General features: G+C 42.5%; 1 protein-coding gene across 6 annotated transcripts in view; it reads left to right on the top strand.

The window, feature by feature from the left end:
* Window positions 1–12,429, top strand: part of LOC140728368 (inositol polyphosphate 1-phosphatase-like) — a 65,965-nt gene that overhangs the window by 15,488 nt on the left and 38,048 nt on the right. For all 6 annotated transcript variants that reach the window (XM_073046983.1, XM_073046987.1, XM_073046984.1 and 3 more), the window contains exon 2: window positions 2,566–2,802. In XM_073046983.1, coding sequence (XP_072903084.1) covers window positions 2,599–2,802 — 204 coding nt within the window. In that variant the 5' untranslated portion in view covers window positions 2,566–2,598. The remainder of the gene's footprint in view (window positions 1–2,565; window positions 2,803–12,429) is intronic.

The following is a 12,429-nucleotide window of genomic DNA, read 5'->3' as shown; positions in this document are numbered from 1 at the left end:
ATTTCGGCAAATCTCCTCCTACTGCACATGCGCAGGACACATCTACCAAAAACAAGCGACGTGTTTGGTGTTGAATCTCACCGTGAAAGACTTGGTGTGCGTTTGTCCAGTTACAGACTAGAAAAACTTAAACGACGGACAGCTGTTGGCTCTCGCGCAGGAGGACTTAAAAATTAAAAAACAAATGCTGGAGCGTATAGAGGCAACCGACAGAGAGTTCACGGACAGTATGATCTGGCTGACGACGAACATTGAAAAACTGACTAACTCTGTTGCATTAATAAAGCGCCTTGTTAAATGTATAAAACTTGTCTGCATCAGTGTCATCTTGTATTTCCATACAATGTTACATTCGGCTGTTACACATCTGTTGTCAGAGAAGTACTTGCATAAATAGGTAAACCACCTTCATGCGAGCAAGGACAGAAAACAGGGCAAAGTGAGTATACTTATTTATTCAGTAAGTTATGGGTCGAAGTATTTGGTGAGTACATTTCTAACTCTTCTGGCTTCAGTCTCGTTGCCGTCTGTTCTGAAATTGTTAGGTTGCGTTCAAGAAAACAATGAAATGGCGCGCTGCCGTCACCATCTGTTCCGGCACATCATGACAGCATTTTTAGATTTCTCCAGTTACCCCGTCCACACTGCTCTGGCCTATCCGGCGTTTTCAAAATTACACACTCCGGAGGGCGTTTTAGAAAAGCTCCGTTTTCGGGGGACGAAAACTCCGTTTTAGTGTGGATGGAAGGTAAAAATGAAGAGAAAAAGCTTCCGTTATGGATTTACCTGGTCTGGTGTGGACGTAGCCTTAGGTGTGATTTTCATCACCAAATGACCTCGTCGTTTGTACTGCCTTGAAATGAATGAGACATACCTCATCCTTGGCTGGTGCTCATTGACATGCAGCTGGCAAGCCTCTTCACATTTAGAGGTGGCAAGCTTTTCTGATTCATAGTTCTGCATTGTAAGGAAGTGTGGGATCAACCCCATAGCTGCAGCTGATCATGGGAAAGGGGGTAAACTCCCTTTGCCTCTACTGTCTTGAGTTCATGCTATAATGAAATAGTTTGTCTTCTGGGAGAGAGTTTCTGTCACATTTTGAAATTCCGATTCACAACACATGAGTTATGAGTTCATGAATTAATTTATTGTTCTATGTGCAGGTATGAGATTCAACCTAAAAATTACTGAGAGAGGTAAAGGCATTTCTTGGAATGCCTCTCTTTGCTTTGAATAATATGATCTGTTGTGTATTGGGAAGTATCTCTAGCATATGGACGATTAAAAATTATTTCAACTTTTGGATGTTAAGTTCAATTAAAGCATGTTGATTTGACAGACATCAAAGAACAAACACTTAAGGGAAATTAAACTCTATTTGAAGATTAACATTAGGTTGGACAAAATAAAAAATCACCCTGAATTGTTGCCAAACTGAGCAGAGCACCAATGATTTCTGTATATAAAATTTCTGCAAGCATATTCCACATTAAAAGCAATGAACACACTCAAAATATGTTCTTTTTCTGCAGATTACCGTGTATGTAAGTAGGAGCTTGTGACAGTTAACGAAAGTAAAATGTTATTAACCTGAAACATTACGCCTGCTTCCTTGAGTGCTGCCTGATTTGCAGAGTATTCCACCATTTCTTGTTCTAATACCATTTTTAGATGATGCACACTGTAAATCAAAAGGACTCTGGTCTCCGTTTGTATAATAACTAATCTGGTAGGACTTCATCACTATAAGCAAACTCATTCTTCACCAAGATCCAACAACCAGGGAAGGTTTAGCTAGTTCATTCAGTACCATGTACAAGCACACCGTTTGTTACAGGAGGAGTCACGTTTATGGAACCCTTCATTTCCCTTGGAGCTCAGGGTATAATTAATTTTAACAACACTGATTGCAAGTACTCGCCAGAATTTAAAGTAAGCAATAATTATCACCTCTCCGAACAGGCATCATGTATTTTACAGGGCTTTTTTTTCTGAAGCAGTCTAGAATTTCCAAGGTGCATTTTTAATCTTTGTCAAAGATTTACGTAAAACAACATCTGAAGACAAACACCAATTGCACTTGGCATTGCACAGTAGGGAAAAACTCAGTATGATTTCCAGATTTTTTTGTTTTGTACGACATTATCTTACTGGTTGCTGAGCAAAGCTCTTTTGATATTTGTCTTTTCCAGTCGTATTGCAGATTGCAGGGGATTCCCCACATCTATAGTAATGCAATAACCCTTGTAAAAGCACAAAGTGCTTTGGATTAAACATTGGCATGTACATGTGCCATGTTAAAGGAGGTGTAAATAATATCAATGCTATTCATCAAGAAAGTCATTAGAAGTTTGATAATTTACACAAAAATATGTAATTGTCTCTCAAGAATATGCCCAGCATTGCAAACATCTCCTTCAACCAATGGACCTGATTCAAAATGCAGAAATTATAGACATACTGATTAACAAGTATAACTCTGCATGATTTCATAGCAACAAACAGATGGTCAGAGGCAAGTAGCCTTTTTACATGTTATAACGGATCTCTTTTTCTTTCTTTCAGGAGAACTGCCCACACAGACACCTAGCTCTCAAAATGTCAGAAGTTTTGAGGGCACTAGTCCATGCCTCAGAAAAATCTGCAAACATTGCTCGTGCTTGCAAACAGGAGGAGGCGCTCTTCCAGCTTTTGGTGCAGGAGAAAAAAGGCAGTGAGAAAAATAAGAAATTTGTTAGCGATTTCAAAACACTGGCAGACGTGTTGGTTCAGGAGTCAATCAAGCATGACATGGGAAAAAAAGTAAGTACTGGGAAATAACAACAGCAGTTAATTAAAGGAAATATTTATGTAGCTTTCTCAGTGCCTGGAAACACTTAGCTTGAACCCGATTTATTATGATATAGTAGTCATTCTGGTATGTGCTGTAGGAGTGTATATCTTGTGTCGAATTTTTTTTTCATATGTGGACATCAATTGTTGTATGTATTTCTTGGAAGTACTCTGCAAATCAGGCTGACCTGTGAAGGGCAAAAGCAAGTTCAAGTTTACTTATCATTAAACCATACATGAACACAGCTGAATGAAACACTGTTCCTCTAGGACCAAGGTACGAAAGATACACAACACCACATAGCACAAAGCACACCACACATTCTAGAGAGCAAACAAATATGCATTCGTGCCAAAAAAATTAAATATTAAATATTAAAAATATAACAAAGTTAACATTTCAACTTGCACCTGAATCTTTAACTCAATTTTTCTTTCTATAGGTGCTGCCTGACCTACTGAGTATTTCCAGTATTTTCAGTTTTTATTTGAGATTTCCAACACCTGCATATGTTTATACAGTGGATTCCAGTTAATTGGAACACATCAGGACCAGTACATTTTGGCCCAATTAAGCAGCTGTCCCAATTAGGTGAAGTTTCATGGAAATAATTGAAAAGGCACTGCATAAAAAAGACCAACTACCATTTAACTAAGTAAAAATGTGTTTAAATGAAACATACAGAACAAATTTGAACACTCTAAAACTGCGTATTAGTTCCCTATAGTTACCAATTTGAGGAATTAAGCTGCCATGTTCTTTTGGTTTACTGTAAATGAACTAAATCAGCACAGACATCTAGTGTAGATAATGGACTGCCTTCATACAATTTTTGACAATTGCATCTGCCAAATCTTCATTTTCATTGTAGCAAGGCGATTGTTGATATGTTTAAGCTCTTCATAGTTTCTAAGTTGTATTGAAATGGAGGCGGTTGGGGATCTTAAGGTAAAAGAACCCTTAGGAACCCGTAATCACAATATGATTGTGTACAGCTTGAAATTTGATAGGGAGAAAGTAAAGTCTGATGTGGCAGTATTTCAGTGGAGTAAGAGAAATTACACCTGTATGAGAGAGGAGTTGGCCAAAGTAAATTGGAAGGGGCCTCTGGCAGGGATGTCAGCAGAGCAGCAATGGCATGCATTTCTGGGAAAAATTAGGAAGGTACAGGACATGTGTACTCCGAAAATGAAGAAATACTTAAATGGTAAAATAGTACAATAGCTGACAAGGGAAGTCAAAGCTATTGTGAAAGCAAAAGAAAGGGCATACAACAAAGCAGAAATTAGTGTGAAGACAGAGGATTGGGAAGTTTTTAAAAACCTACAGAGAGCAACTAAAAAAAATCATTAGAAGGGAAAAGATGAAATATGAAAGCAAGCTAGCAAATAATATCAAAGTGGATAGTAAGAGCTTGTTTCAAGTATGTTAAAAATAAAAGAAATGAGAGTAGGGGGACTTGATAGGGGTATTTAAAATTATGAGGAGGATAGATAGAGTTGACGTGGATAGGCTCTTTCCATTGAGAGTGAGTGAGATTCAAACAAGAGGACATGAGTTGAGAGTTAAGGGGCAAAAGTTTAGGGGTAACACGAGGGGAAACTTCTTTACTCAGAAAGTGGTAGCTGTGTGGAATGAGCTTCCGGTAGAAGTGGTAGAGGCAGGTTCGATTTTGTCATTTTAAAAAAAATTGGATAGGTATATGGACAGGAAAGGAATGGAGCTGAGTTATGGGCTGAGTGCAGGTAGGTGGGACTAGGTGAGAGTAAGTGTTCAGCATGGACTAGAAGGGCCGAGATGGCCTGTTTCCATGCTGTAATTGTTATATGGTTATATGGATATAGGACTGCTAGAAAATGAGGCAGGAGAAATAATAACAGGGGACAAGGAGATGGCTGAGGAACTAAATGAGTATTTTGCATCAGTCTTCACTGTGGAAGACACTAGCGATGTGCCCGATGTTGTAGTGTGTGAAGGAAGAGAAGTGGGTGCAGTTACTATTACAAGAGAGAAGGTACTCAGGAATCTGAAAGACCTAACGGTACCTAAGTCTCCTGGACCAGAGGAACTGCACCTTAGGGTTCTGCAAGTGGTAGCGTTAGAGATTGTGACGGCATTAGAAATGATCTTATAAAATCATTGGACTCTGGCATGGTGCCAGAGGACTGGAAAATTGCAAATGTCACTCCACTCTTTGAGAAAGGAGGAAGGCAGCAGAAAGGAAATTATAGACCAGTTAGCCTGACCTCAGTGGTTGGGAAGATGTTCAAGTCAACTGTTAAGGGCGAGGTGATGGAGTGCTTTGTGACACAGGACAAGATAGAATAAAGTCAGCATGGCTTCCTTTAGAGAAAATCCTGCCTGATGAACCTGTTGGAACTCCTTGAAGAGATTACATGTAGGATAGATAAAGGGGATGCAGTGAATGTTGTATATTTGGACTTTCAGAAGGCCTTTGACAAGGTGCCACACATGAGGCTGCTTACCATGTTAAGAGCCCACGGTATTATAGGAAAGTTACTAACATAGTTAGAGCATTGGCTGATTGGTTGGAGGCAGCGAGTGGGAATAAAAGGATCCTTTTCTGGTTGGCTTCCAGTGACAAGTAGTGTTCTGCAAGGGTCGGTGTTGGGACCACTTCTTTTTATGCTGTATATAAATGATTTAGATGATGAAATAGATGGCTTTGTTGCCAAGTTTGCAGATGATACGAAGATTGGTGGAGGGGCAGGTAGTGTTGAGGAAATAGGTAGGATGCACAAGGACTTAGACCAATTAGGAGAATGGGCAAGAAAGTGGCAAATGAAATACAGTGTTGGAAAATGCATTGTTTATGCACTTTGTTAGTAGAAATAAATGTGCAGACTATTTTGTAAATGGGGAGAAAATCCAGGAATTTGAGATGCAGAGGGACTTGGGAGTTCTAGTGCGAAACACCCTGAATGTTAACTTGCAGGTAGTTGGTGGTGAGGAAGGCAAATGCAATGTTAGCATTCATTTTTAAGAGGTCTAGAATACAAGAGCAAGGATGTGATGCTGAGGCTTTATAAGGCACTGGTTTGGCCTCACCTTGAGTATTGTGAACAGTTTTGGGCTCCTCATCTTAGAAAAGATATGCTGGCATTGGAGAAGGGCCAGAGGAGGTTCACAAGGATGATTCCAGGAATGAAAGGGTTATCATATGAGGAATAATTTGATGGCTTTGGTTCTGTACTCACTGGAATTCAGGATGAGGGGGCATCTCATTGAAACCTTTCGAATATTGAAAGGCCTAGACAGAGTAGATGTGAAAAAGATGTTTCCCATGGTGGGAGAGTCTAGGACAACAGGGCATAGCCTCAGGATAGAGGGGCACCCTTTCAAAACAGAGATGTGGAGAAATTTCTTCAGCCAAAGAGTGATGAATTTGTGGAACTTGTTACCACAGGCAGCTGTGGAGGCCAGGCCGTTGGGTGTACTTAAGGCAGAGACAGATAGGTTCTTGATTGAACATGGCATCGAAAGTTACAGGGAGAAGGCCGGGAACTGGGGTTGAGGTTGAGGAGGAGATAGACAAAATGATCAGCCATGATTGAATGGCAGAGAGGACTCAATGGGCCAGATGGCCTAGTTCTGCTCCATTGTCAGATGGTTTTATGAAAATCGTTTCACTTTCACTCCCAACCATTTCTGGCATCTCCAAGCCTGAATGCTTGAAACTGCAGTGAGCAAAATGGTTCTGAATCGTCTTACTGCTTATTTCTCACCAGCTATCCTTGACAAAAATCGCTGCTTTTTGAACACAAGCACATGCAACTAATGTTTGCTCTTAGCATGGTGTAGTGTCTAAAGGCGATGCAAGTGCAAGAGTCTCCTGCCCCAATTAAGTGGCATAGTGTCCCAAATAAACGAAGGGAATCCCACCTATTTTCTCAATTAGTTTTTGTTCTTTAGGAGTTGTCCCAAATAAGCGGCTGCCCAATTAACCGATGACCTAATTATCAGTGTGTGTGTGTGTGTGTGTGTGTGTGTGTGTGTGTGTGTGTGTGTGTGTGTGTGTGTGTGTGTGTGTGTGTGTGTGTGTGTGTGTGTGTGTGTGTGTGTGTGTATTTCTCAATTACTGCAGGATATTAAGTCCCACAAAGTTTTGAAATACTTTCACTTGGTCCCTCTAAGCTTTAAAGATTACCTGCAGGACTTTGGGATCAATCCTTTTTCATGCCCTTTTGGACGACAGGAATGGGATACTCAAAGTACTTGCTATTCTTCAGGATGTTGCTGTACTTGAAATTTTTTTCCTCATCCATTAAATCTGGTTCCATTAGTAGAATTGGAAGAGAAATATAAAACTTGTTGGGTCATGTTTCTGTTCTTTGTCTTTTTTAATTAAAGTTTGTGGATGTTTGTGTTATCTGCTGAATTTTACTGATTTAATTATAAAGCATTGAGGGCATAGGATGCAGCTAAGCTGTGCAATACTGGCAAATCACAATCACTAGAAAGGATCTGAAGCTCATGAGATAGAAAGAATTGGAACTGACCTTCCATTTCTATGATTGTGATGAAGGCAACAGGATGTACAATAGTGATACACCTACTGCATCAGGAAGGTACTCTTTTATAGAGTGTGGTGGGGTGGATTGATTGTTCCTAGTTGGTCCTGGTTACGACAACAGTGAATTCTGCTTCTGAGAGGATATGAGGTTAAGGGAAGTCATTTTAATCAAATTCCCTAACGAAAGTCCAGACATGGTAGTCTTGTAGAGTTTGTCAGATGAGAGATGGAGCAATTCAGAGGAACCTGGTCACAACTGACATTTAGTGACTTTGCCTGATCTGCACCCTCAATGAGAGGAAATGGCGACAACGTCCTGATCCAGCAGTCCCAATCTTGGTTTGTCACATGTGGATATGATAGGCAGCTGTACCTAACATCGCTGTAATGAAAATGTTTCAAAATTCATTCAGTGTTATTTTCTGATTCAGCAGAGCAAGGTATTCGCAAAAAGAAGGAACTACACACGTGTTGAAGGCCACGAGAAATCACCTTATTAGAGTCATTTACGCCATACAATAGAGAAGGAAAGACAAAAAAAAACGATTGCTGAAGTAGTAGTATGGAAAACAAGATAATGCTTGTCATCCACTTAATTAGCACAGCGCCAGAAGGGAGCCACAGATCCAACAAACTTTCAAGATGCTTTCTCTCCTCTCTCACCCTCCCAACATCTTTGTCCCTATCTCCAGCTCATAGCACCAGCAGTTGTCGTGAGCCCACCTGAGAAGATTAGCCTCTCGCATGAAGAAATTGCCCCTTTTTATACCCTTTAAGTCCAATTTTTATCTCTCACAACCTTCAGCCTAGGTATACACAGAAACTCAAAACTAGAGACACTAGTACAAGTTCTTCACTGGTATCTAATCTTAACGATGTACGTTCAAAATATAAACAAGGTATTGGTCAATAAGAAGGAATGCAGGTCATTACCACATTCCAAGCTGACACCAATTTTTCTTTCAGACTTCTATTTTATTGTAGTATATACCAAGGGGAAACCCCTTTTAACTCTTTCCTTACAATCACCCAAACTTCGCCATCTGTGGTAACAATGATGTTACTATGTCCAAAACCATCACTACACATGTTAACCAGAAGCCATGGATGACCGCAGAGGTGTCTGCGCTGCTGAGGACCCATGACTGTGCCTTCAGAGCAGGCAACAAGGCAGCCCTAACAACAGCGAGGGCCAAACTGTCCCGGGCCATCAAAGAGGCAAAGCGTGCACATGCCCAGCGAATCCACAGCCACTTCCAGGACAGCGTCAACACGCGGCGCATGTAGAAGGACATCTAGGACATCACCAACTACAGGACAACATCACCTTACTGTGCGGGTGATGCCTCCCTCCCTGATGCGCTGAACAACTTCTACGCTCATTTTGAGGTGGAAAATGACGTGGTGGTGAGGAAATCCACCCCTCCTCCCAATGACCAGGTGCTGTGTCTCACCGTGGCTGATGTGAGGAGAACTCTGTGCAGGGTCAACCCACGGAAGGCTGCTGGACTGGACAATAATCCTGGTAGAGTGCTCAGAGGATGTGCAGATCAGCTAGCAGATGTTCTCACTGACACCTTCAACATCTCCCTGAGCAGCGCCATCGTTCCAACGTGCTTCAAGGCCGTCACCATCGTCCCCCGTGCCAAAGAAATCTTCAGTGTCCTGCCTAAATGACTACCATCCCGTTGCACTCACATCCATTATCATGAAGTGTTTCAAGAGGCTCGTCATGAGGCACATCAGACCCTGCTGCTCCCCCCCCCCCCCCCCCCACTGGACCCCCTGCAGTTCGTGTACCGTCCCAACCGTTCAACAGAGGATGCCATTACCATTACCCTCCAACCAGCCCTAACCCATCTGGTCAAAAAAGACACGTATGTTTGAATGCTGTTCATAGACTTCAGTTCAGCATTCAACACAATCATTCCTCAGAAACTGATTGGAAAGCTGAGCCTACTGGGCCTGAACACCTCCCTCTGCAACTGGATCCTAGACTTCCTGACTGGGAGACCTCAGTCAGTCCGGATCGGAGGCAGCATCTCAGAGGGCACCAAGTGACTATTCTCTGCTGAAAATCAACAGTTCCTCAGTAGAGATCGTTAAGAGCACAAAATTTCTTGGTGTCCCACCCCCCCATCCTCATCACATTCTACAGGGGTTGTATTGAGAGCATCCTGAGCAGCTGCATCACTGCCTGGTTTGGAAATTGCACCATCTCGGATCGCAAGACCCTGCAGCGGATAGTGAGGTCAGCTGAGAAGATCCTGCTGTCCCCGAGCTTAATCATCGGGGAAGTAGGGGACATGCCTTCAATGTGTGTGGCCAACACCTCCCAGCAATGCTTGTCCAACTGCAAGAGGTGTGTTTTCTTGAGTGGGTTAGCATATAGGAAGAACATACTTCTGCACTTAAGGTCAGCATCAGTTTTTTTTGTGTCTACGCAGTGGTAGCTGGGTGACCTGAATTCTTTGTTCCCAGCCTGATTCTTAAAAGCATATATACACAGACTCTAATAGCAGACATCACAATTGTCACACCTTCGCCACTATGAAACAAAGAATGATGGAGCAACAGCAGGAAAATGGCGGTGGAATCAAAGTTCAATGTTCAAATTTATTAAAAACGTATGTATATCCTATACAACATTGAGATTCATCTTTTTGCAGGCACTCACAAAATGAAGAAACACAATAAAATTTACTTAAAAGCACCCATATCCAAAGAGGTCAAATCGTGTAAATAGTAAAAACAAAGTGAACAAAATCACATGGAATGTGAACCGCAGAGTCCCTGAAAGTGAGTCCACAACTGTGGAGCGTGTTCAGCGCTCAGGCAAGTGATGCCTGTGTGGTGAACTAGATATACCTGTCTGACTGCTCCTGTGGCTCCTCCCAAGACCTTGCTGACTGCCCCTGTGGCTCCTCCCACAGACCCCTGTATAAAGGCGACTGTGGCCTGCTGCTCTCCCTCATTTTCCCCAGGATGTAGTGTTGTTCTTCAGTCAATAAAAGCCGATATCTCACTTCCTAAGTCTCGGCGTGAGTTATTGATGGTGCATCAGCCTGTCCGGGTGCCCGATGGCCACAGGCCAAAAACTGCTCCTGAACGTCGTGGCCCAGGACCCGAGACTCCTCACCTCCCGGCTGAGATCAGCAGCAAGAAGAGAGGAAGACTGATCAAACACAGGCAGACGTCACTGAACACGTTCATTTGCCGCTCTTGTCCTAGAAGATTTTAATCTTGCTCGACCCTTTAATTGGCATGGAGTAATGGAGAGCCAACCATGGGTTCATTCTCCGGTATCAGGCCTCGACACAGTGTCCACACCCGGTGATGGCTGCCCAGCTGTAACTGCACTCTCGAGAGTCTAGTTCGCTGAATTCACCAGGAGACTGCAAAAGCACCAGGTCATTTAGTCAACTCAAACGTGCACCATAAAATATAAAATTGCAGGCTGGAAACTGCAGTGATTGCTGTTCAGAAGGAGGATATCTACTAGAGGATCTGGTGGCTTCGTGAGCTGTCTGCAAGACATCACCGGCACCATCCTGCTGTCCCCGAGCTTAATCATCTGGGAAGTAGGACACATGCCTTCAATGTGTGTGGCCAACACCTCCCAACAATGCTTGCCCAACTGCAAGAGGTGTGTATTCTTGGGTGAGAGTGATCCCACACCACTCCTCATGACTGCCTGGTTGTCCTCCTGGTGCTCTGATCTCCTCCCACATTCCAAAGACATATGGCTTTGTAGGTTAATTGGTCACATGCGTGTAATCGGGCAGCACAGGCTCATTGGACTGAAAGGGCCTGCTGTGTCTCTAAATAAATGAAAAAATGTATATAACGAGATCTAGGTGTTCTTGTACATCAGTCAATGAAAGCAAGCATGCAGGTACAGCAGGCAGTGAAGAAAGCTAATGGCATGCTGACCTTTATAACAAGAGGAATTGAGTATAGGAGTAAAGAGGTCCTTCTGCAGCTGTACAGGGCCCTGGTGAGACCCCACCTGGAGTATTGTGTGCAGTTTTGGTCTCCAAATTTGAGGAAGGATATTCTTGCTATTGAGGGAGTGCAGTGTAGGTTCACAAGGTTAATTCCCGGAATGGCGGGACTGTCATATGTTGAAAGATTGGAGTGACTGGGCTTGTATACACTGGAATTTAGAAGGATGAGAGGGGATCTGATTGAAACATATAAGATTATTAAGGGATTGGACACAATGGAGGCAGGAAGCATGTTCCCGCTGATGGGTGAGTCCAGAACTAGAGGCCAAAGTTTAAGATTAAGGGGTAGGCCATTTAGAACAGAGATGCGGAAATACTTTTTCACCCAGAGAGTGATGGATATGTGGAATGCTCTGCCCCAGAAGGCAGTGGAGGCCAAGTCTCTAGATGCATTCAAGAGAGAGTTAGATAGAGCTCTTATAGATAGCGGGGTCAAGGGATATGGGGAGAGGTCAGGAACGGGGTACTGATTGTGTATGATCAGCCATGATCACAGTGAATGGCGGTGCTGGCTAGAAAGGCCGAATGGCCTACTCCTGCACCTACTGTCTATTGTCTATTGTCTATAAGAACCTGTTTCTAACAACAGCTGCTAATCAGAATGCATTAGTCCCATTGGGACTTGTATGGTGCTTATAGTAGACAGGTTTCGTTAAGAGGTTTTTAAATGGGAGTTGGTATCCTCGTCAGCTACACAGATGGCTTAATGCCCTTCTCCGTATTACTAAGGCCGGAAATCCAAAATAAAACAGGATGTGCTGGAAATACTAAGACAGCATCTCTGGAGAGAAATACAGAGATAGCATTTCAGGTCAAGGTATTATCTGTTCTGTGAGATGTTCAGAATGCCTGAAAAGAGTCCAAGCTCAATATAGACATTCAATATATGTCTGATGACCTTTGAGTCCAACACACAGCCCATGAAATTGGTCATTTTGTGATTTGTTATTCCTCACAAGCACAAGAACTGATTTTCTGTCATATTTAGTGGCAAAATATTCTGAGAGATATATATATATATATTTCTGAGACATGTTATGAAAGCCAAGAATAGT

The sequence above is a fragment of the Hemitrygon akajei genome, chromosome 5 (assembly GCF_048418815.1).
Source record: "Hemitrygon akajei chromosome 5, sHemAka1.3, whole genome shotgun sequence".
Taxonomy (NCBI): domain Eukaryota; kingdom Metazoa; phylum Chordata; class Chondrichthyes; order Myliobatiformes; family Dasyatidae; genus Hemitrygon; species Hemitrygon akajei.
This window is presented reverse-complemented; position numbering and strand designations above follow the sequence as displayed.